The sequence below is a fragment of the Pristiophorus japonicus genome, chromosome 1, assembly GCF_044704955.1.
Source record: "Pristiophorus japonicus isolate sPriJap1 chromosome 1, sPriJap1.hap1, whole genome shotgun sequence".
NCBI classification, from domain to species: Eukaryota; Metazoa; Chordata; class Chondrichthyes; family Pristiophoridae; genus Pristiophorus; species Pristiophorus japonicus.
The window spans coordinates 538,347,449-538,370,697 of NC_091977.1; the positions used below are offsets into that span (position 1 = coordinate 538,347,449).

Sequence of the window (23,249 nt, forward strand, 5' to 3'; positions counted from 1 at the left end):
TCTACACTCCACCCCAACAGAAGCCATGTGATCTCCTGGGAGAGGCAAAAACCAGATTAAAAACCCAGGCCAATTGGGGGAAAAGAAATTTGGGAAAATTCCTCTCCGACCCATCCAGGCGATCGAAACTAGTCCAAGAGGTCACCCTGGCCGTATTCGAGTCCCTGCAGTACTTACCATCGTATCTATTGTTGCACATCTCCTTTACAAAACACTTCAACATCACCATATTTGCAGAGGAGGTGGGTGTGGTGTGGGGGGGCGGGGGGGGAGCGGTGAGAGAGAGAAAAAGTATTCAATTTACTCTGTAGCCCAAAACGTGCCATGGTCTCAAATGATGCAGAGATGGTAGCTGGAACTCTCGGGGAAATCAAGGAATATGGGGATTGGGCAGGAAGGTGGAGTGGAAGTTGAAGCTCAGCCGTGATCTTATTGGATGGTGGAGCAGATTCGAGGGGCCATATAGCCTACTCCTGCTCCTAATTTTTTTTAATGTACTTAAAGTAGGCCATTCGGCCCAAGTCATCTATGCTAGCATTTATGCTCCACACGAGCCTCCTCCCACCGGACTTCATCTCACCCCATAACACAAGAGGCGGTGAAGATCAAAGGCGCGATATAAATGCATGATTTTCTTTAGTTTCTTTACATCCCAAAAAATTCTAAATGGTATCAAACCGATATTCCGAGAGATGCCAAGTTTGGGTCCAAACAACAGTGCAGTAATCCTGAAGCCCAACATCTCATCAACAATGCCAACCATGGAGCGGATTACAAAGATAAGACACAAGCAAGGGACGCAGAGGAAATCAACCAGACACTATTTCTCCTCCGATACCGTGCGTAACATTATCCAACTTCAGTTATTCTGCTACTCGGCACAATCTACTGATTTCGTCGCGGTTTATTCCTCCCTCACTTTTATTTGCCACTAATATAGCATTGTACAGCCCAGGAGGCAGCCACTCGGCCCATCATGCCTGTGCCGGCTCTTTGAAAGAGCGATCCAGTTAATCTCACCCTCCCCTGCTCTTCCCCAAAGCCTTGCAATTTCTACGTCCTTTTCTGGTATTTATCCATTTCCCATTTTAAAGTTACTATTGAATCTACTTCCACTGTCCTTTCAGGCAGCGCACTCCAGATCATAACTTGCTGTGTGTAAAAGAAAAAAAAAATTCTACATCTTCTGTTTTTTTTTTGCCATTATCTGAAATTTATGTCCTCTGGTTACGGACCCTCCTGCCAAATCCCTCATAATTTTGAATCTTGCCTCAAGTAAAACAATCCCAGCTTCTCCAGTCTCTACACATAACTGAAGTCCCTCATCCCTGGAACCACTCTCGTAAATCTCCCCTTTACCCTCTCCCAAGGCCATGACATCCTTCCTAAAGCCCAGAAGTGGATATCATCGAATCATAGAATATGAGAACATACGAAATAGAAGCAGGAGTCGGCCATCTGGCCCCTCGAGCCTGCTCTGCCATTCAATAAGATCATGACTGATCCGATCATGGACTCAGCTCCACTTCCCTGCCCGCTCCCTATAACCCCTTATCAGTTAAGAAACTGTCTATCTATGTCTTAAATTTATTCAATGACCCAGCTTCCACAGCTCTCTGTACAGCACAGGAAGTACAGCCCAGGAGACCATTCGGCCCATCAAGTCTGTGCCGGGTCTTTCGAAGAGCAATCCATTTGTCGCACTCCTCTCGCTCATTCCTGCAACTTTTTCTCCTCCAAGTATTTATCCAATTCTCTTTTGAAGGCAACGACTGAACCTGCATCCATCAGGCACTGCATTGCAAATCCTAACCACTCGTTGTCCAAGTATGAGCGGGCACTTGGATTTAGCTAGCTTCCCATCGATACACTGCAGCTGAAGCCTAAGCAGTGATTTACAAAAGGTTAAGCACAGCATCCTTGCGTTTGTACTCTACATCTCTACTAAAGCAGCCCAGGATCCCATCTGCTTAAACAGCCAAATATCTTAATTATTCTAGCACGGAAAACATTCTGCACACTCACAACTGGTTAGGAGATTCTAGAACGGTGGCGCTATGATCCAAAAGCAAATTACCAATACTATTACGCATACAGCCAACATAACGCCAGTCAATCGACATCATTTCTGGAGAACTGTTGGAACTACAGTCTTGTCGTGCCGGACAATTGCAATGCACAAGTTCAGAAATGAGACATGCCTCTCGCACTGGCATTCTCGTCGTTTAGTTTGATACAAATGACCACGCAACTTCTCCCGTCAAATATTCCCTGTTCAGTTCCCCTCAAGAGCTTTGAAAAATGCTTTACATTGTGATGTCACAGTAGGGTCACTCCATTATTGCAGCACTCAAATTAAAAGCAACATGCATTTCTATAGCGCCTTTCACGTCCTCAAGAGATCCCAAAACGCTTCACAGCAAATTAAGTGCTTTTGGAGTGCAGTCACTGTTGTAATGTACGAAACGCGGCAGCCAATTTACGCACAGCAAGGTCCCACATACAGCAACGCGATAATGACCAGATAATCTGTTTTAGTGATGTTGACTGAGGGATAAATATTTGCCAGGACACTGGGGATAACTCCCATGCTCTTCTTCCAAAGAGTGCCATGGGATCTTTTAACATCCATTTGAGGGAGCAGACAGGGCCTCAGTTTAACGTCTCATTTGAAAGACTGCACCTCCGACAGTGCAGCGCTCCCTCAGCACTGCACCGGGAGTGCCAGCTTAGATTTTGTGCGCAAGTTTCTGGAATGGGACTTGAACCCACAATCTTCTGACTCCGAGGTGAGTGTACAGCCCACTGAGCCACAGCTGACATGAGTGAATCAGAACACTGGCTTTCCAAATACAACAGGTGTTTGAAGCACTGTCTTTTTTGAATAGCATTTGACAATTCTCTCCCCCGCCTCCCAAGAAGGGAGGAGAGTTGAGAGTTGTTCAGTGTTTTTTTTGAGCAAACTCTTCAGATAAAACCAGCTACGGCAATTTAGCTCTCATTAAAAAAAGAGTTTTCAGCCTTCAATTAACCATCAGAACCACCTCCAGACATTTGTGTGTGTTAAAGGCACTATATAGTTACATGGCCGTGAATCTTGATGTTTGCGGGGGGCAGGGAGGGGGGGTGGGGGTGGGGGGGAAGTGCTGTGAAGGACCTTTGTTTTACGGATGTTAAGCATAAGGCATGGTCTATAGGGCTGTAGTGATATCCGCCCTCCTGTATGGCTCAGAGGCATGGACCATGTACAATAGACACCTCAAATCGCTGGAGATATATCATCAATGATGTCTCCATAAGATTCTGCAAATCTTATGGGAAGACAGGCGCACCAACATCAGTGTCCTCGTGCAGGCTAACATCCCCAGCATTAAAGCACTGACCACACTCGATCAACTTCGCTGGGCACATGATTCGCATGCCAGACACGAGACTCCCGAAGCAAATGCTTTATGCGGAGCTCCTTGACGGCAAATGAGCCAAAGGTGGGCAGCGGAAACGTTACACGAACACCCTCAATGCCTCCCTGGTAAAGTGTGACATCACCACCGACACCTGGGAGACCCTGGCCGAAGGCCGCCCTAGGTGGAGAAAGTGCATCTGGGAGGGCATTGAACTCTTCGAATCTCAACACCGAGCGTGAAGAGGTTAAGCGGACGCAGCGTGCGGCAAACCAGTCCCACCACCCCCTTCCCTTGGCGAATGTCTGTCCCACCTGTGACAGAGTCTGTGGCTCTCATATCAGACTGTTCAGCCACCAAAGAATTCACTTCAGGAGTGGAAGCAAGTCTTCCTCGATTCCGAGGGACTGCCTTTGATGATAGTTATGTGGATAGACTAGAGAAGCTGAGATCAGGCCCTCAAATCTGGCACCAAGCTTATGGTGTACAGGGCTGTAGTGATACCTGACCACCTGTATGGCTCAGAGACATGGACCATATACAGTAGACAACCTCAAATTGCTGGAGAAATACCACCAACGATGTCTCCGCAAGATCCTGCAAAACCCTTGGAGGACAGACGCACCAACGTCAATGTTCTCGATCGGGTCAACATCCCCAGCATCGATAAACTGACCACACTTGACCAGCTCCGTTGGGCGGGCCACATTGTCCGCATGCCTGACACAAGACTCCCAAAGCAAGTGCACTACTTGGAACTCCTACATGGCAAACGAGCCAAAAGTGGGCAGAGGAAACGTTACAAGGGACACCCTCAAAGCCTCCCTGATAAAGTGCAACATCCCCACCGACACCTGGGAGTCCCTGGCCAAAGACCGCCCTAAGTGGAGGAAGAGCACCCGGGAGGGTGCTGAACACCTCGAGTCTCGTCGCCGAGAGCATGCAGAAATCAAGCGCAGGCAGCGGAAGGAGCATGCGGCAAACCAAACTCCCCACCTAACCTTTCCTTCAACTACTGTCTGTCCCACCTGTGATAGCGACTGCAATTCCCATATTGGACTGTTCAGTCACCTGAGAACTCGCTTTTAGAGTGGAAGCAAGTCTTCCTCGATTTCGAGGGACTGCCGATGATGATTTTCTCCATGGAGCAAAGAAGGTTAAGAAGAGATTTGTTTAAAACCATGAAAGGTTTAGACAGAGTAAATAGAGAAACAGTTTCCAATGGCTGAAGGGTCGGTAAGCAGAGGACACAGATTTAAGTTGATTGGCAAAAGAACCCGAGGTGACATGAGGGAATACTTTTTGTACACAAGTGGTTAGGATTTGGAACGCACTGCATAGTGGATACAGATTCAATAATAGTCTTCAAAATGAAATTGGATCAATATTTGAAGGAGGAGAGTGGATAAGGGGTACCAGTGGATGTGGTGTATTTGGATTTCCAGAAACATTCGATAAGGTGCCACATAAAAGGTTACTGCACAAGATAAAAGTTTCCAGGGTTGGGGGTAATATATTAGCATGGATAAAGGATTGGTTAACTGACAGAAAACACAGAGTCGGGATAGATAAATGGGTCATTTCCCAGAGTGCAGTGACTAGTGGGATGCCGCAAGGATCGGTGCTGGGTGCTCAACTATTTACAATCTATATTAATGACTTGGATAAAGGGACAGAGTATAATGTAGCCAAGTTTGCTGATACAATTTGCTTTCCCACCCATCTTTGTAAGGAGGGCTACAAAATCTGAAAGGGATATAGACAGGCTAAGTGAGTGGGCAAATATTAGTCAGATGGAGTATAATGAGGGAAAATGTGAGGTTATTCACTTTGGCAGGAAAAATAGAAAAGGAAATTTTAATTTAAATGGAGAAAAATTGCACAAAGTGCTGCAGTACAGAGGGACCTGGGGGCCCTTGTGCATGAAACACAAAAAGCAGGTACAGCAAGTGATAGGGAAGGCAAATGGAATCTTGGCCTTTATTGCAAAGGGGACAGAGTATAAAAGCAGAGAAGTCCTGCTACAACTGTACAGGGTATTGGTAAGACCACACCTGAGTACTGCGAATAGTTTTGGTCTCATATTTAAGTAAGGATAGACTTGCATTGGAGGCTTTTCAGAGAAGGTTCACTCGGTTGATTCTGGAGATGAGGGGGTTGACTGATGAGGATAGGCTGAGCCTATACACATTGGACTTCAGAAGAATGAGAGGTGATCTTATTGAAACATATAAGATAATGAGGGGGCGAGACAAGGTGGATGCAGAGAGGATATTTCCACTCATAGGGGAAACTAAAACTAGGGGGCATAGTCTTAGAATAAGGGGCCGCCCATTTAAAACTGAGATGAGGAGAAATGTCTTCTCTCACAGGGTTGTAAATCTGTGGAATTCTCTGCCCCATAGAGCTGTGAAGGCGGGGACATGGAATATATTTAAGGTCAAGATCGACAGATTTTTGAGCGATAAGGGAGTAAAGGGTTATGCAGAGCAGGCAGGGAAGTGGAGCTGAGTCCATGATTGGAGCAGCCATGATCGTATTAAATGGCGGAGCAGGCTCGAGGGGTCAAATGGCCTACTCCTGCTCCTATTTCTTATGTTGTTATGAATTGCAGGGATATGGGAAAAGAGCTTCCTGCCTCTCTCTCCTCTTTTAAGATGCTCCTTAAAACCTACCTCTTTGATCAAGCTTTTGGTCACCTGTCCTAATATCTCCTTCTGTGGCTCGGTGTCAAAAATGTTTTGATTGGTATGGTTTTTGTTAAGCACCTCGGGACGTTCGCTACGTTAAGTGCGCTCTCTGAACATAAGTGGTTGATGTTGAGAAAGACATGTTCATGAGTGACAGCAAATGCAGGGGCTATAAATGGAGGAATTTTGTGTGCACACCCATCAGGACCTGAATTCTTAAGACTGCTCAAGTAAACTGGTCTTCATCGCCTCCGCCTCACGAGAGAGGCCTGTCGAGAGTTTCGTCTTCTGCTGCAAGACAGAATATATTTAAGGCGGAGATGGACAGATTTTTCAGCAATAAGGGAGTAAAGGGTTACGGGGGGCGGGTAAGAAAGTGGAGCCGAGTCCATGATCAGGTCAGCTCGAGGGGCCAAATAGCGTACTCCTGCTCCTATTTCTTATGTTCTGAAGACCATCTGGGATGGACATGGCTCTTCCAGGAGAGCTGCTGTTTACCACAGTATAAAGCAGAGTCATCGAAGGAACCAGAGCCATCGAAGCCACCACACGCAACATGTACCACAGCCAGTCTGCAGCACACACATGTATCAAGTTAAAACAGTATGTTTGCAAGAGGCAAAACTTTAATCAATTTCCTTGCGTAAAAAATAAACCGAGACAGCAGCTGGCCCACACGCAGCTTCCACACAGTGATCGTAATACAGAGGAACAGGAGGAGGCCATTCAGCCCCTCATGGCTGATCCGCCGTTCATGGCTGATTTGTATCTCAACTCCATTTACCTGCCTTGGGTCCATATCCCTTAATACCCTTACCAAACAAAAATCTATCAAAATCTGGCCTCTTCCACATCCCGGATCTTCATCGCTCCATCATTGCCGGCCACGGCTTCAGATGCCTGGGCCCCAAGCACCTCTCCGCCTCTCTCTCCTCCTTTAAGATGTACCTTAAAACCTACCTCTTTGACCAAGCTTTTGGTCATCTGTCCGAATACCTCATGTGGGTCAGTGTCAAATTGTGTTAGGAAAATTCTTGGGACTGAAGGCCGATAAATCCCCAGGGCCCAATAGTCTGCATCCCAGAGTATTTAAGGAAGTGGCCCTAGAAATAGTGGATGCATTGGTGATCATTTTCCAATAGTCTATCGACTCTGGATCAGTTCCTATGGACTAGAGGGTAGCTAATATAACACCACTTTTTAAAAAAGGAGGGAGAGAGAAAATGGGGAATTATAGCCAGACATCAGCAGTGGGAAAAATGTTGGAATCAATTATTAAATATGAAATAGCAGCGCATTTGGAAAGCAGTGACAGAATCGGACCAAGTCAGCATGGATTTATGAAGGGAAATCCTGCTTGACAAATCTTATGGAATTTTTTTGAGGATGCAACTAGTAGAGTGGACAAGGGAGAATCAGTGGATGTGGTGTATTTGGACTTTCAAAAAGCTTTTGACAAGGTCCCACACAAGAGATTGTGTAAAATTAAAGCACATGGTATTTGGGATAATGTATTGACGTGGATAGAGAACTGGTTAGCAGACAGGAAGCAGAGAGTCGGGATAAACGGCAGGTATCAGAATGGCAGTGGGGTGCCGCAATGCTCAGTGCTGGGACACCAGCTATTTACAATATGCATCAATGATTTAGATGAAGGAATTGAGTGTAATATCTCCACGTTTGCAGATGACACTAAACTGGGTGGTGGTGTGATCTTTGAGGGGGACGCTAAGAGGCTGCAGGGTGACTTGGACAGGTTAGGGGAGTGGGCAAATGTATGGCAGATGGAGTATAATGTGGATAAATGTGAGGTTATCCACTTTGGTGGCAAAAACATGAAGGCAGAACATTATCTGAATGGCAGCAAGTTAGGAAAAGGGGAGGTGCAACAAGACCTGGGTGTCATGGTACATCAGTCATTGAAAGTTGGCATGCAGGTACAGCAGGTGGTGAAGGCTGCAAATGGCATGTTGGCCTTCATAGCTAGAGAATTTGAGTATCGGAGCAGGGTGGTCTTACTGCAATTGTACAAGGCCTTGGTGAGGCCTCACCTGGAATAGTGTGTTCAGTTTTGGTCTCCTAATCTGAGGAAGGAAGTTCTTGCTATTGAGGGAGTGCGGCGAAGGTTCACCAGAATGATTCCCGGGATGGCAGGACTGACATACGAGGAGAGACTGGATCGACAGGGCCTGTATTCACTGGAGTTTAGAAGAATGAGAGGGGGTCTCATAGAAACATATAAAATTCTGACGGGATTGGACAGGTTAGATGCAGGAAGAATGTTCCCGATGTTGGGGGAAGTCTAGAACCAGGGGTCACAGTCTAAGGATAAGGGGTAAGCCATTTAGGACCGAGATGAGGAGAAACTGCTAAACTCAGAGTTGTTAACCTGTGGAATTCTCTACCACAGAGAGTTGTTGATGCCAGTTCGTTAGATATATTCAAGAGGGAGTTAGATATGGCCCTTACAGCTAAAGGGATCAAGGGGTATGGAGAGAAAGCAGGAAAGGGGTACTGAGGTGAATCATCAGCCATGATCTTATTGAATGGTGGTGCAGGCTCGAACGGCCGAATGGCCTATTCCTGCACCTATTTTCTATGTTTCTATGTTACCCTACATAAACTAGAAGTGGTCCAAAACTCAGCTGCTGGTGTCCTAACTCGCACCAAGTCCTGCTCACCCACCAACACTGGCTCCCGATTAAGCAATTTCTTGATATCAAAATTCTCATCCTGGTTTACCAATTTCTCCATGGCCTCGCCCTTTTTATCTCTATAATCTCCTCCAGCCCCACAATTCCCCAGATATATCTGTGCTCCTCAAATTCTGCCCTCGACCATCCCCGATTATAATCGCTCCACCATCGGTGGTTGTGCCTTCTGTTGCCTAGGCCCCCAAAGCTCTGGAACTCCCTGCTTAAACCTCTCCACCTCTCTATCCTCCTTCAAGACGCTCCTATCTCTTTGACCAAGCTTTTGGTCTCCTGGGCTAATTTCTGCTTATGCGGCCCGGTGTCAAATTTCTAATCTCATAACGCACCTGTGATGTGCCTTGGGATGCTTTACCATGTTAAAGGCGCTATATAAATACAAGCTGTTTGTTATTGTGGCTGGATCAGCCCCATAAGAAACGTGTGCAAAAGTGAAGCGCACATTTACCCACTACCTTCCTCCCAACACCAGCAAACCTCTTCATTTACAGGCAGGTACGAGGGAATACAAAGACCTTTGGCGGAAGTTACTTTAAGTCAAGCAAGATAGCCCGCTGATTATAGCAGTTCCATTATTTTTATATCGTTACTGAATTAAGCATTCTGATTGTGAAATAAAGCACGTTAACCATTATCATCTGGCTTCATCTCCCCAAGTGCTTTCTCGGTCCACCTTCATTAAAGGATTGGTGAGGAATGTGGGGCTATGTGCGAAAGACATGAATAACTGGCTCAGCTCACAAGAGGGTGCCATTGAAACCATTGTGCTCTTGTACAGGTTATTGCACATAAAAGGTTACTGCACAAGATAAAAGTTCACAGGGTTGGGGGTAATATATGAGCATGGATAGAGGATTGGCTAACTGACAGAAAAGAGAGAGTTGGGATAAATGGATCATGCTCGGGTTGGCAACCAGTAACCAGTGGGGTGCCGCGGGTATCAGTGCTGGGACCCTAACTATTTACAATCTATATTAACGACTTGGAAGAAAGGACCGAGTGTAACGTAGCCAAGTTTGCTGATGATACAAAGATGGGAGGAAAGCAATGAGTGAGGAGGACACACAAAATCTGCAAAAGAACATAGACAGGCTAAGTGAGTGGGCAAAAATTTGGCAGATGGAGTATAATGTTAGAAAGTGTGAAGTAGAAAAAAATCAAAGAGCAAGTTATTATTTAAATGGAGAAAGATTGCAAAGTGCTGCAGTACAGCGGGACCTGGGGGTACTTGTGCATGAAACACAAAATGATATTTTGCAGGTACAGCAAGTGATCAGGAAGGCCAATGGTAACTTGGTAACTTTATTGTAAAGGGGATAGAATATAAAAGCAGGGAAGTCTTCCTGCAGTTCGACAAGGTATTGGTGAGGCCACACCTGGAATACTGCGTGCAGTTTTGGTTTCCATATTTACGGAAGGATATACTTGCATTGGAGGCTGTTCAGAGAAGGTTCACTCGGTTGATTCCGGGGATGAGGGGGTTGACTGATGAGGAAAGGTTGAGTAGGTTAGGCCTCTACTCATTGGATGAGAAGTGATCTTATCGAGACGTATAAGATTACGAGGGGGCTTGACAGGGTGGATGCAGAGAGGATGTTTCCACTGATGGGGGAGACTCGAACTGGAGGACATGATCTTAGAATAAGGGGCTGCCCATTTAAAACAGAGATGAGGAGAAATTTCTTCTCCGAGGGTTATGAATCTGTGGAATTCGCTGCCTCGGAGAGCTGTGGAAGCTGAGACATTGAATAAATTTAAGACAGAAATAGACGGTTTATTAGTTGTTAAGGGGATAAGGAGTTACGGGGAGCGGGCGGGTAAGTGGACCTGAGTCCATGATCGGATCAGCCATGATCTTATTGAATGGTGGATCAGGCTCGAGGGGCCGTATGGCCTACTCCTGCTCCTATTTCTTATGTTCTTCTGTATATGTGACGTCCGAAATCCAGAAACCTTGGGACCAAGGCCGTTCCGGATTTCGGAATGTCTTTGCCTGGGCTGAGGAAGGAAGGTAGGTAAGGGGGGATGTCGGTCGGGCCGTTGGAGTTCTGGGCGTCGGTCAGGCAGAGGCCAGGTGAGGTTGGTCGGGCCACCGGAGATTGGGGGCAACGGTCTGGCCGAGGCCGGGGGAAAGCATAGAAACATAAAAAATAGGTGGAGTAGGCCATTCGGCCCTTCGAGCCTGCACCACCATTCAATAAGATCATGGCTGATCATTCACCTCAGTATCCCTTTCCTGCTTTCTCGCCATTCCCCTTGATATCTTTAGCCTAAGGGCCATATCTAACTCTCTCTTGAATATATCCAATGAAATGGCATCAACAACTCTCTTTTTTTTTAAATTCAATCTCATTGTCTTCCTCAGAGAGAGAACGAGAGAGAGAACGAGAGAGAACGAGAGAGAGAACGAGAGAGAACGAGAGAGAGAACGAGAGAGAACGAGAGAGAGAACGAGAGAGAACGAGAGAGAGAACGAGAGAGAACGAGAGAGAGAACGAGAGAGAACGAGAGAGAGAACGAGAGAGAACGAGAGAGAGAACGAGAGAGAACGAGAGAGAGCGAGAGAACGAGAGAGAGCGAGAGAACGAGAGAGAGCGAGAGAACGAGAGAGAGCGAGAGAACGAGAGAGAGCGAGAGAACGAGAGAGAGCGAGAGAACGAGAGAGAGAACGAGCGAGAGAACGAGAGAGAGAACGAGCGAGAGAACGAGAGAGAGAACGAGCGAGAGAACGAGAGAGAGAACGAGCGAGAGAACGAGAGAGAGAACGAGAGAGAGAACGAGAGAGAGAACGAGAGAGAGAACGAGAGAGAGAACGAGAGAGAGAACGAGAGAGAGAACGAGAGAGAGAACGAGAGAGAGAACGAGAGAGAGAACGAGAGAGAGAACGAGAGAGAGAACGAGAGAGAGAACGAGAGAGAGAACGAGAGAGAGAACGAGAGAGAGAGAGAGAGAGAGAGAGAACGAGAGAGAGAGAGAGAAAACGAGAGAGAGAGAGAAAACGAGAGAGAGAGAGAAAACGAGAGAGAGAGAGAAAGAGAGAGAGAGAGAAAACGAGAGAGAGAGAACGAGAGAGAGAGAACGAGAGAGAGAGAACGAGAGAGAGAGAGAACGAGAGAGAGAGAACGAGAGAGAGAGAACGAGAGAGAGAGAACGAGAGAGAGAGAACGAGAGAGAGAGAACGAGAGAGAGAGAACGAGAGAGAGAGAACGAGAGAGAGAGAACGAGAGAGAGAGAACGAGAGAGAGAGAACGAGAGAGAGAGAACGAGAGAGAGAGAACGAGAGAGAGAGAACGAGAGAGAGAGAACGAGAGAGAGAGAACGAGAGAGAGAGAGAGAGAGAGAGAACGAGAGAGAGAGAGAGAGAGAGAACGAGAGAGAGAGAGAGAGAGAGAACGAGAGAACGAGAGAACGAGAGAAAGAGAGAGAGAGAGAGAGAGAGAGAGAGAGAGAGACAGACAAAGCGAGCGAGAGAGAGACAGACAGACAAAGCGAGCGAGAGAGAGACAAAGAGAGACAGAGACAAGTGAGACAGAGACAAGCAGAGAGAGAGATATGCACACACAAAAAATTCTGGTTAATGTTTTCAGAAGATACTTCAATCCAAAAATTGCCATACAATTCCATATGTTCTATTATTCTACTTCATCTATTCAGAGATGAAATTAAATTCTTTTGCAAGTGATCGGAAACACATGCACAATTTAAAAGCGCTGGAGCTTTCAAAGGGCTGATGCAGATCACCACAAGCACAGCTGGTTAAGGTAATGGTTTTCATTAAGTGGGAGGAATTTTAGTCTTAGATTCTGCCCTCCTGCTGTTACACATCTAGCCAGAAGTGCATGCAGGTGTTCCAACAACCACCTATAACATTTCCATCTGTTGGGGCTCATTTCTCTTCTACTTGGCAATTCCAATACAGAAATGTAAAACACATTTTGCTTTCATTCTGAGCGCTCGCCAAGGTCCGATTATTAGTTTAACAATTTCAAATCATAACCTCTGCCCCCATTTTACCCCCTGGATGGCAGGTGTTGATAATTCTGCCATTCCCTTTACACCTCCTCGAGACCCATCGTTTGATCTTCACTTGTCCCATTACCATCTCCTTTCGTCTCGCACCCTCAGCCCTTTTGTCATTTAATCTCTCCGGCTTTCCCACCCCATCAACCTTCCCTTTTTTTCCTTTCCTCCCCTCCCTACTTTCTCTACCTCTGCACTCGCTTAAACTCTGTTTCATCTAACATTTTTTCCAGTTCAGACGAAAGGTCATCGACCTAAAATGCTAACTCGGTTTCTCTCTCCACAGATGCTGCCCGAGTATTTCCAGCATTATCTGTTTTTATTCCTGTTATTATTTTATCCCTTTAACATGGGGAGGACAGCTTGTGGGAAGCAGGGAGATCGGAACTGCAGACTACACAATGATTTTGTTAACAAACTTAAAAGGTGCGAGTTACCTTGAAATATTTACACCCCCCACCGTTCGACCGATTCAGTGAATAGCACCCAATGCCAAACCTAAATTTCTTAGCTGAAGCCTGCTCCATGCAAATCATAGAACGGTTACAGCCCAGAAGGAGGCCATTTCGGCTGATTCCGGAGATGAGGGGGTTACCTTATGATGATAGATTGAGTAGACTGGGTCTTTACTCGTTGGAGTTCAGAAGGATGAGGGGTGATCTTATAGAAACATTTAAAATAATGAAAGGGATAGACAAGATAGAGGCAGAGAGGTTGTTTCCACTGGTCGGGGAGACTAGAACTAGGGGGCACAGCCTCAAAATACGGGGGAGCCAATTTAAAACCGAGTTGAGAAGGAATTTCTTCCCCCAGAGGGTTGTGAATCTGTGAAATTCTCTGCCCAAGGAAGCAGTTGAGGCTGGCTCATTGAATGTATTCAAATCACAGATAGATAGATTTTTAACCAATAAGGGAATTAAGGGTTATGGGGAGCGGGCGGGTAAGTGGCGCTGAGTCCACGGCCAGATCAGCCATGATCTTGTTGAATGGCGGAGCAGGCTCGAGGGGCTAGGTGGCCTACTCCTGTTCCTAATTCTTATGTTCTTATGTTCAATCGGCCCGTCGAGCTCGTGCTGACTCTCAGCTAGATCCACTCCCTCGCCTTTTCCCCGTAGCCCTGCAAATATTTTTCCTTCATGTACTTGTCCAACTCCCTTTTGAAAACCACAATTGAATCTGCCTCCACCACGCTCTGGCAGTGCAATCCAAATCCTAACCACTCGCTGTGTAATACCTTTTTCCTCGGGTCGCCTTTGGTTCATCTGCCAATCAAGAGATCGAGAGATTGCCGCAATGCAAAATCCAATGCCAACTGGTTCAAGAGAGCTCAGAGAATGAGTGTCCGGTCCAGACTGTGGAGCAGTCTTTTGTTAAACAAGTCACAGTCAGAGGCAAAAGTAACAGAAGTAAGCTACCAATCACAGGTACCATGAAAGTACTTCTCGATACAAGCAGCATCAGTAATGATGACCATGAAACTATTGAATTGTCATAAAAATCCATTTGGTTCACTGATATCGTTTAGTGAATGAAATCTGCCATCCTTACCTGGTCTGGCCGATATCCTCCAGACCCACAGCAATGTAGTTGATTCTTAACCACCCTTTGAAATGGCCCAGCGTGACACTCAGTTGTATTCAAGGCAGCGGCTCATCACCACCTTCGAGGGCAACTAGGGATTGGCAATAAATGCTTGCCTTGCCAACGCCGGCCACATCCCATGAACAAATAAAGAAAAATATGGGATTGGAGCACATAGTTAAGGATCTAGCAGCAGCACAGGCTCAATGGGCCAAATGACCACCTCCTCTGAGTATCAGCCATGGCTCAGTGGGCAGCACACTTGCCTCTGAGTCAGAAGGTTGTGGGTTCAAGTCCCACTCCGGGGACTTCATCACATAAATCTAGGCTGACACTCCAGTGCAGTACTGAGGGAGCGCTGCATTGTCAGATGGGTAGTGCTGAGGGAGCGCCGCACTGTCGAAGGGGCCATCTTTCAGATGTGATGTTAAACCGAGGCCCCATCTGCTCTCAGGTGGACGTAAAATATCCCGGGGCACTATTTCGAAGAAGAGCAGGGGAGTTATCCCCGGCATCCTGGCTAATATTTATCCTGCAATCAACATAACAAACACATATTATCTGTGGTCACTGAGTTGTGGGAGCTTGCTGTGCACAAATCAGCTGCCGCGTTTCCCACATTGAAACAGTGACGACACTCCAAAAGTACTTCATTGGCTGTAAAGCGTTTTGGGGCGTCCAGTGGTCGAGAAAGGCGCTATCTAAATGCAAGTCTGTCTTTTTTTCTCCTGCTGTCATTTTAAATGATCTGGCTGACTTCACCCAGACTGCCAAGCAGAAAATGAGACTTGCGGACCAGAGTGCACGGAGCTTGCTGGCTTCCTGTGGGTTGTGATCTTAACCTGCTCTTCGGAACTGGCTCGAGGGATACTACGTAAACTATTTGAGATGGTTGTGTGCAATGCTCCCTTCAAACTGCGTGGCCCCACAGAGCTCTAAGGGTTCTGCACAGCCAGTGAGCCAACTTCTAAATTAAAAAAAAACACACGCATGCGCAGACTTTTGAATGAGCTGTACGGTCCTTTAAAGGGGCCACGTGGCCCCCAAAAATTACAAGGAACATGAAGTGAGCATATTGTATGGTTGTTCCTTGGACCAGGTTTCACTATATCCTAAGGATATTTGGCTCGCTGTTGCACTCTCGTTATTTCATAGGATATACGGCACAGAAACGGGCCATTCGGCCCAACCAGTCCATGCCGGCGTTTATGCTCCACTCGAGCTTCCTCCAGTCTTTCCTCATCTAAATCTATCAGCATAACCCTCCATTCCCTTCTCCCTCATATGCTTGTCTAGTCTCCCCTTAAATGCATCGATACTATTCGCCTCAACCACTCCCTGTGGCAGTGAGTTCCACATTCTCACCGCTCTCTGGGTAAAGAAGCTTCTCCTGAATTCCCTATTGGATTTCTGGGTGACTACCTTATATTGATGGCCTCTAGTTATGCCCTTCCCCACAAGTGGAAACATTCTCTCTGTATCCACTCTATCAAAACCTTTCATCATTTTATAGACCTCTATTTGGTCACCCCTCAGCCTTGTTTTCTTCAAGAGAAAAGAGACCCAGCCTGTTCATCCTTTCCTGATATGTATAGCTTCGCATTTCTGGTATCATCCTTGTAAATCTTATCTGCACCCTCCCAAGTGCCTCTATATCCCTTTTTATAATATGTGACCAGAACTGTACGCAAGGTTCGATACAGGTTTAACATAACTTCCCTACTTTTCAATTCTATACCTCTAGAAATAAACAATAGTGCTGAGTTTGCTTTTTCTTTTTAAAATGGCCTTGCTAACCTGTGTCGCAACCTTTAGTGATGTATGTTTGTACTCCGAGATCGCTTTGTTCCTCTACCCCACTTAGACAAGTCATAAGTGACCTCCCTATTCTTCCTACCAAAATGTAATTAGAACATAAGAAATAGGAACAGGAGTTGGCCATTTGGCTCCTCGAGCCTGCTCCGCCATTCAATAAGATCATGGCTGATCTGATCATGGGCTCAGCTCCACTTCCCTGCCCGCTCCCCACAACCCTCGACTCCCTGATTATTCAAAAATCTGTCTATCTCCACCTTAAATATATTTCGTGGCCCAGCCTCCACAGCTCTCTGGGGACGAGAATTCCAGATTCACGACGCTAGAAATTCCTCATTTCCGTTTTAAATGGGCGACTTCTTATTATGAAATTATGCCCCCTTGTTCTAGATTCCCCATGAGGGAAACATCCGCTCAGCATCGACCCTGTCAAGCCTCCTCAGTATCTGATATTTTTCAATCCCCTCTCATTCTTCTAAACTCCAATGAATATAGGCCCAACCTTTCTTCATAAGACAACCCCCTTCATCTCAGGAATCAACCTCAGGAATCAAATGCAGGAATAATACCTCATATTTATCTATGTTGAACTTCATTTGCCAATTATATGCCCATTCTGCAAGTTTATTAATGTCCTCCTGTAATATGTTGCAGTCCCCCTCGGTATTGACTATCCTCTCCAATTTGGTGTCACCCGCAAATTTAGAAATAGATTTCAGATAGTCACGTTCGACTCGTAGAAGCCGCCCTTGTCTTGAGATACAATGAATATAGTGTGAAACTAAACGCATAACTCAATTACTTCCTTTTGCACGTGCAATGATCATTTTCTCGGTACTTGTTTGAAAGGTTTTTACCTGAAAGAAATGCCTCCAACCTCTCTCTTGATCTTTTGACTGGGTGACGTTTGCAGTGAAACACTTGCTGGATTCCTGTACCCTTGCACGAGCGGTACTTTAATAACCGAAGTTGCAGGGCCTGATTATAGAAAGCAAAATTTATTCTTTTGAGCATCTGGAATACAGAGCAGAAATTTAGTCCAATATTATGCTTTAGATATTAACACTTTCTCATCAAACAGATACTGTACTTGCAAATAAATGCAAATGAATTGTGGTCTAAATTCATCAATAAAGATTTGCATCTTACACGACCTCGGGACATCTCAAAGCACTTTACAGTCAATCGTACTTGAAATGCATTCACTGTTGTAATGTAGGAAACGCACCAGACAATCTGTGCACAGCAAACTCCCACAAACAGCAATAATCGTGGCTAACAAGGGAAATTAGGGAAAGTGTTAAATCCAAAGAAGAGGCATATAAACTGGCCAAAAAAAGCAGCAAACCTGAGGACTGGGAGAAATTTAGAATTCAGCAGAGGAGGGGGGAAAGAGAGTATGAGAGGAAGCTTGCCGGGAACATAAAAACTGACTGCAAAAGCTTCTATCGATATGTGAAGAGAAAAAGATTAGTGAAGACAAACGTAGGTCCCTTGCAGTCAGATTCAGGTGAATTTATAATGGGGAACAAAGAAATGGCAGACCAGTGAAACAAATACTTTTCTTCTGTCTTCACGAAGGAAGACACAAATAACCTTCCAGAAGTACGAGGGGACCGAGGGTCTAGTGAGAAGGAGGAACTGAAGAATATCCTTATTAGGCGGAAAATTGTGTTGGGGAAATTGATGGGACTGAAGGCCGATAAATCCCCGGGGCCTGATAGTCTGCATCCCAGAGTACTTAAGGAAGTGGCCTTAGAAATAGTGAATGCATTGGTGATCATTTTCCAACAGTCCATGGACTCTGTTTCAGTTCCTATGGACTGGAGGGTAGCTAATGTAACCCCACTTTAAAAAAAAGGAGGGAGAGAGAAAACAGGGAATTATCAACCAGTTAGCCTGACATCGGTGGTGGGGAAAATGCTGGAATCAATTATTAAAGATGTAATAGTAGCGCATTTGGAAAGCAGTGACATGATCGGTCCAAGTCAGCATGGATTTATGAAAGGGAAATCAGGCTTGACAAATCTTCTGGAATTCTTTGAGGATGTAACAAGTAGAGTGGAAAAGGGAGAACCAGTGGATGTGGTGTATTTGGACTTTCAAAAGGCTTTTGACAAGGTCCCACACAAGAGATTAGTGTGCAAAATTAAAGCACATGGTATTGGGGGTAATGTATTGACCTGGATGGAGAACTGGTTGGCAGACAGGAAGTGAAGAGTGGGAGTAAACGGGTCCTTTTCAGAATGGTAGGCAGTGACTAGTGGGGTGCCGCAGGGTTCAGTGCTGGGACCCTAGCTATTTACAAGATACATTAATGATTTAGATGAAGGAATTGAAGGTAGTATCGCCAAGTTTGCAGATGACACTAAACTGGGTGGTAGTGCGAGATGCGAAGAGGATGCTAGGAGGCTGCAGGGTGACTTGGACAGGTTAGGTGAATGGGCAAATGATGGCAGATGCAATATAACGTGGATAAATGTGAGGTTATCCACTTTGGTGGCAAAAACAGGAAGGCAGATTATCTGAATGATGACAGATTAGGAAAAGGGGAGGTGCAACGAGACCTGGATGTCATGGTACATCAGTCATTGAAGGTAGGCATGCAGGTCCGGCAGGCAGTAAAGAAAGCAATTGGCATGCTGGCCTTCATAGCTAGGGGATTTGAGTATAGGAGCAGGGAGGTCTTACTGCAGTTGAACAGGGCCTTGGTGAGACCACACCTTGAGTACTGTGTGCAATTTTGGTCTCCTAAGCTGAGGAAGGACATTCTTGCTATTGAGGAAGTGCAGCAAAGGATCACCAGACTGATTCCCGGGATGGCAGGACTGACATATAAAGACTGGATTGACTCGGCTTATATTCACTGGAGTTTAGAAGAATGTGAGGGGATCTCATAGAAACATATAAAATTCTGACAGGATTGGACAGGTTAGATGCAGGTAGAATGTTCCTGATGTTGGGGAAGTCCAGAACCAGGGGTCACAGAATAAAGATAAGGGGTAAGCCATTTCGGACCAAGATGGAGGAGAAACTTCTTCACTCAGAATTATGAACCTGTGGAATTTTCTACCACAGAAAGTTGAGGCCAGTTCGTTAGATATATTCAAAAGGGAGGTAGATAGGGCCCTAACGGCTAAAGGGATCAAGGGGTATGGAGAGAAAGCAGGAATGGGGTACTGAAGTTGCATGATCAGCCATGATCATATTGAATGGTGATGCAGGCTCAAAGGGCCGAATGGCCGATTCCTGCACCTATTTTCTATGTTTCTATAAGATAATGAGCAGATAATCTGTTTTAGGTATCGGCCAGGATGCCAGGGAGTACACCAGTTCTTCTTTGAAATAGTGGAACGGGGTTTTTTTTTTTAAATCACCACCTCAGACAGTGCAGCGTTCCCTCAGCAGTGCATTGGGAGTGTCGGTCTAGATTATGCGCTCAAGTTCCTGGAGTGGGACTTGAACCCACAACCTTCTGACTCGGAGGAGAGAGTGCTGTCCACTGAGCCAGGGCTAAAGCTCAACAGGACAGGCTTTGCTACGGCGAGAAACCCGTCACAGATGGAAATTGAATTCTTATGTAGTTGTACGGCATACAACGTATGCAGAAATACACCAGCTTTCGGGCCTGAAATGATCATGCAGCAAAGTAATTTATTTTAACATTTACATTTCAGTGAGCAGTTTATCACTCTGACGTCAGCAAATATATTTTACATTCTTAATAGGTTGTGTCTGTGTGAGTGTAGTATACCTCCGGGTTTCAATTGCTAACTATGTGGTGTTATCCACATGTTTAGTAGGGATCAGTCATACGCACAAACCAAGAAAACAATTAGCAGAACAAATGGCGTGCTTACTGCTGTGTGCGTGCGCGGCAGAATTCAGATCGTGATTGAAAAAGATGCAGCTCTGAATTTAACTGGAATTGCTGAAAAAGTTCAGAGTCAATTCTGGGACGATACAGCACAGAAGGAGGCCATTCGGCCCATCGTGCCTGTGCCAGCTTTTTGAAAGAGATCTCCAATTAGTCCCACTCCCCCTGCTCTTTCCCCATAGCCTGGCAATTATTTTCCCTTGAAGTATTTATCCAATTCTCTTTTGCAAGTTACTATTCAATCTCCTTCCAATACCCTTTCAGGCAGCGCATTCATCACAACAGCTCGCTGTGTAAAACAATTATTTCCTCATGACACCCTCTGGTTCTTTTGCCAATCACCTTAAATCCCTGTCCCTCTGGTTACCGACCCACCTGCCAGTGGTAACTGTTGCTCCTTATTTACTCTTATCAAAACCCTTCATGATTTTGAACACCTTCATCAAATCTCCTCTTAACTTTCTTTGCTCTAAGGATAACGATCCAATCAGGCCGTGGCTGTGGGCAGCACTCTCGCCTCTGAATCAGAAGGTTGTGGGTTCAAGTCCCACTCCAGAGTCTTGAGCACAAAAATTTAGGCTGACACTCCAGGGCAGTGCTGAGGGAGCGGCGCACTGTCGGAGGGGCAGTGCTGAGGGAGCGGCGCACTGTCGGAGGGGCAGTGCTGAGGGAGCGGCGCACTGTCGGAGGGGCAGTGCTGAGGGAGCGCCGCACTGTCGGAGGGGCAGTGCTGAGGGAGCGGCGCACTGTCGGAGGGGCAGTGCTGAGGGAGCGGCGCACTGTCGGAGGGGCAGTGCTGAGGGAGCGGCGCACTGTCGGAGGGGCAGTGCTGAGGGAGCGGCGCACTGTCGGAGGGGCAGTGCTGAGGGAGCGGCGCACTGTCGGAGGGGCAGTGCTGAGGGAGCGGCGCACTGTCGGAGGTGCCCTCTTTCAGATGTGCTGCAGAGGCCCCCGTCTGCCCTCAGGTGTACATAAAAAATCCCCTGCCACTATTTCGAAGAAGAGCAGGGGAGTTATCCCTGGTGCCCTGGGGCCAATATTTATCCCTCAATCAACATCAATAAAAGCGATTATCTGATCCATTATCACATTGCTGCCTGTGGGAGCTTGCTGTGCGCATATTGTTGCTGCGTTTCCACATTACAACAGTGACTACTATTCAAAAAGTACTTCATTGGCTGTAAAGAGCTTTGGGACTTCTGGTGGTTGTGAAAGGCGCTATATAAATACAAGTTGCTTTTTTTGACACCATGAGTGGGTGCATTAAAGGACCACTGAATCATGGAGGGAGCATTTAGCCTTTATTTAACGTGAGTGGGGGGAAAAAAATGAAGACACACACAGCACATCTGGCTATCAACAGTGCTGTTGAGCAGTTTCTGACAGCTCAAGAATGCATGACTTGCTTTATCGGACGATCGAGTTGAGAAAAGTGACACCACCGCCAACTGAAGGCATGCCCATTTTTTTGCTGAATGAGGAAACTGGTTTTGCACACGTCCTTACCTCCTTGAACTGCTTTGACCTGGATTTGAGATACTGGCACAGTGAGGTGGTTTGGGGGTCTTTGCAAAGTCACTGTCTGAGTCCTCGGCAGCATGCTTGCTTGTGACTTTACAAGTACTCCGGACTGTTGGACGATCTGAAAGTGAATCAAATCACGATAAGAGACAACAGGTGGAGTATAGTGCAGAGGAAAGCAAGAGCCAAGTTTACAAACTTGCTTCGGCAGAAAGTTTTATCTATATAAAGCTCTTCATGGCTTTTAATGCCTCAATCCAAAACTCCATCCTCATTGCCCGGCACAATAATCACATCTTTTCTTAAAACAACACACGTACCGGTTGAACCTCTCTGGTCCAGCGCCCTCAGGACGTGACCGCTGCCGAAAAAGAGAATCTTCCGAATCATGGGAGGTCAGTGCTGGCGATCGCTAAGCGAGGGAGGAGGCGGGGAATATTGGGGATTGGTCATTTATCTATCGGTCTTGGGTCTGCACCCACAATGAGGAAGCAGAGCGAGATACTAGGCGTCACAGGGGGCGCTCAAACCCAGGGAAGCTGCAGTTCCGGAAACTAATGCCGGATGTTTCCGGACCAGAGGGGTTCAACCTGTACTCTAGATTAGTTTATATTTAGCTCGATATTAAGCTGGTCAGTGATTACTTTGTACAAAAAGAGGAGGAAGTGCATCCGGGAGGGCGCTGAGCACCTCGAGTCTCGTCGCCGAGAGCGTGCAGAAAGCAAGCGCAGGCAGCGGAAGGAGCGTGCGGCAAACCAGACTCCCCACCCTCCCTTTCCTTCAACCACTGTCTGTCCCACCTGTGACAGGGTTCTCGTATTGGGCTGTTCAGCCACCTGAGGACTCATTTTAAGAGTGGAAGCAAGTCTTCCTCGATTCCGAGGGACTGCCGATGATATACAAAGATAGAACTATCCAACATTCGGCCCATCGTGCCTGTGCCGGCTCTTTGAAAGAGCGATCTGATTCATCCCACTCCCCCCGCTCTTTCCCCACAGCACATAAATTTCTCTGTTTCAAGTATTGATCCAATTCCCCTTTGAAAATGTTACTACTGAATCTGCTCCCACTGCCCTTTCAGGCAGCGCATTCCAGATCACAATAACTTGCTGCATAAAGTAATGCTCCTCTTCTCCCCCTCTGGTTCTTTTAGCGATTACCTTGAAAGAGAGTATGAAATTGACGTCTCCTAGGTCTACATACTCCTACTTGTAGCCTTCCCTACGATTGCACAAGCCTGTACTGGCATCATCATGTGGCAGTAATGCGGTTAATTCCTTACCATCTGTGCAGATGGCGTGGTGTGCAGGAGTTTGGCCTGTGGTGAAGCACTCGTTACTGTGATGGTTCTGGGAGCCTGCCCCGGGGTGGGCGGTTTCGATGTTCCAGGTGCAGACGCAAGGGGAGTCACTGGGGTGGCAGGTTTCTGTAGGCACTGTTGAATGAAAGCCTGGGAGTTCGGCATCAACTTCCGCAAGGCAGGTAAACTTCGCTGTGGGGGGGGGGAAAAAAATATATAAAATATTTTTCTTCACCAAAAACATTGCAGAGAATCATGAATGACTTTAGAATCAAATCCTTTTAGCATTAACTCAATTCTCTTTCTTAAAATTGGTCACTTTCCCAGGATCCA

The 23,249-nt window shown here is 46.3% G+C and overlaps 1 protein-coding gene across 1 annotated transcript in view; it reads right to left on the minus strand.

The window, feature by feature from the left end:
• LOC139272802 (transcription initiation factor TFIID subunit 4-like) overlaps positions 1-23,249 on the minus strand; it is a 190,479-nt gene that overhangs the window by 130,477 nt on the left and 36,753 nt on the right. Inside the window, exons 7-9 of the mRNA XM_070888948.1 lie at positions 22,899-23,108; positions 21,602-21,737; positions 17,076-17,196 (exon numbers count right to left, since the gene is read on the minus strand). Of these exons, the coding sequence (XP_070745049.1) occupies positions 17,076-17,196; positions 21,602-21,737; positions 22,899-23,108 (467 nt within the window). The remainder of the gene's footprint in view (positions 1-17,075; positions 17,197-21,601; positions 21,738-22,898; positions 23,109-23,249) is intronic.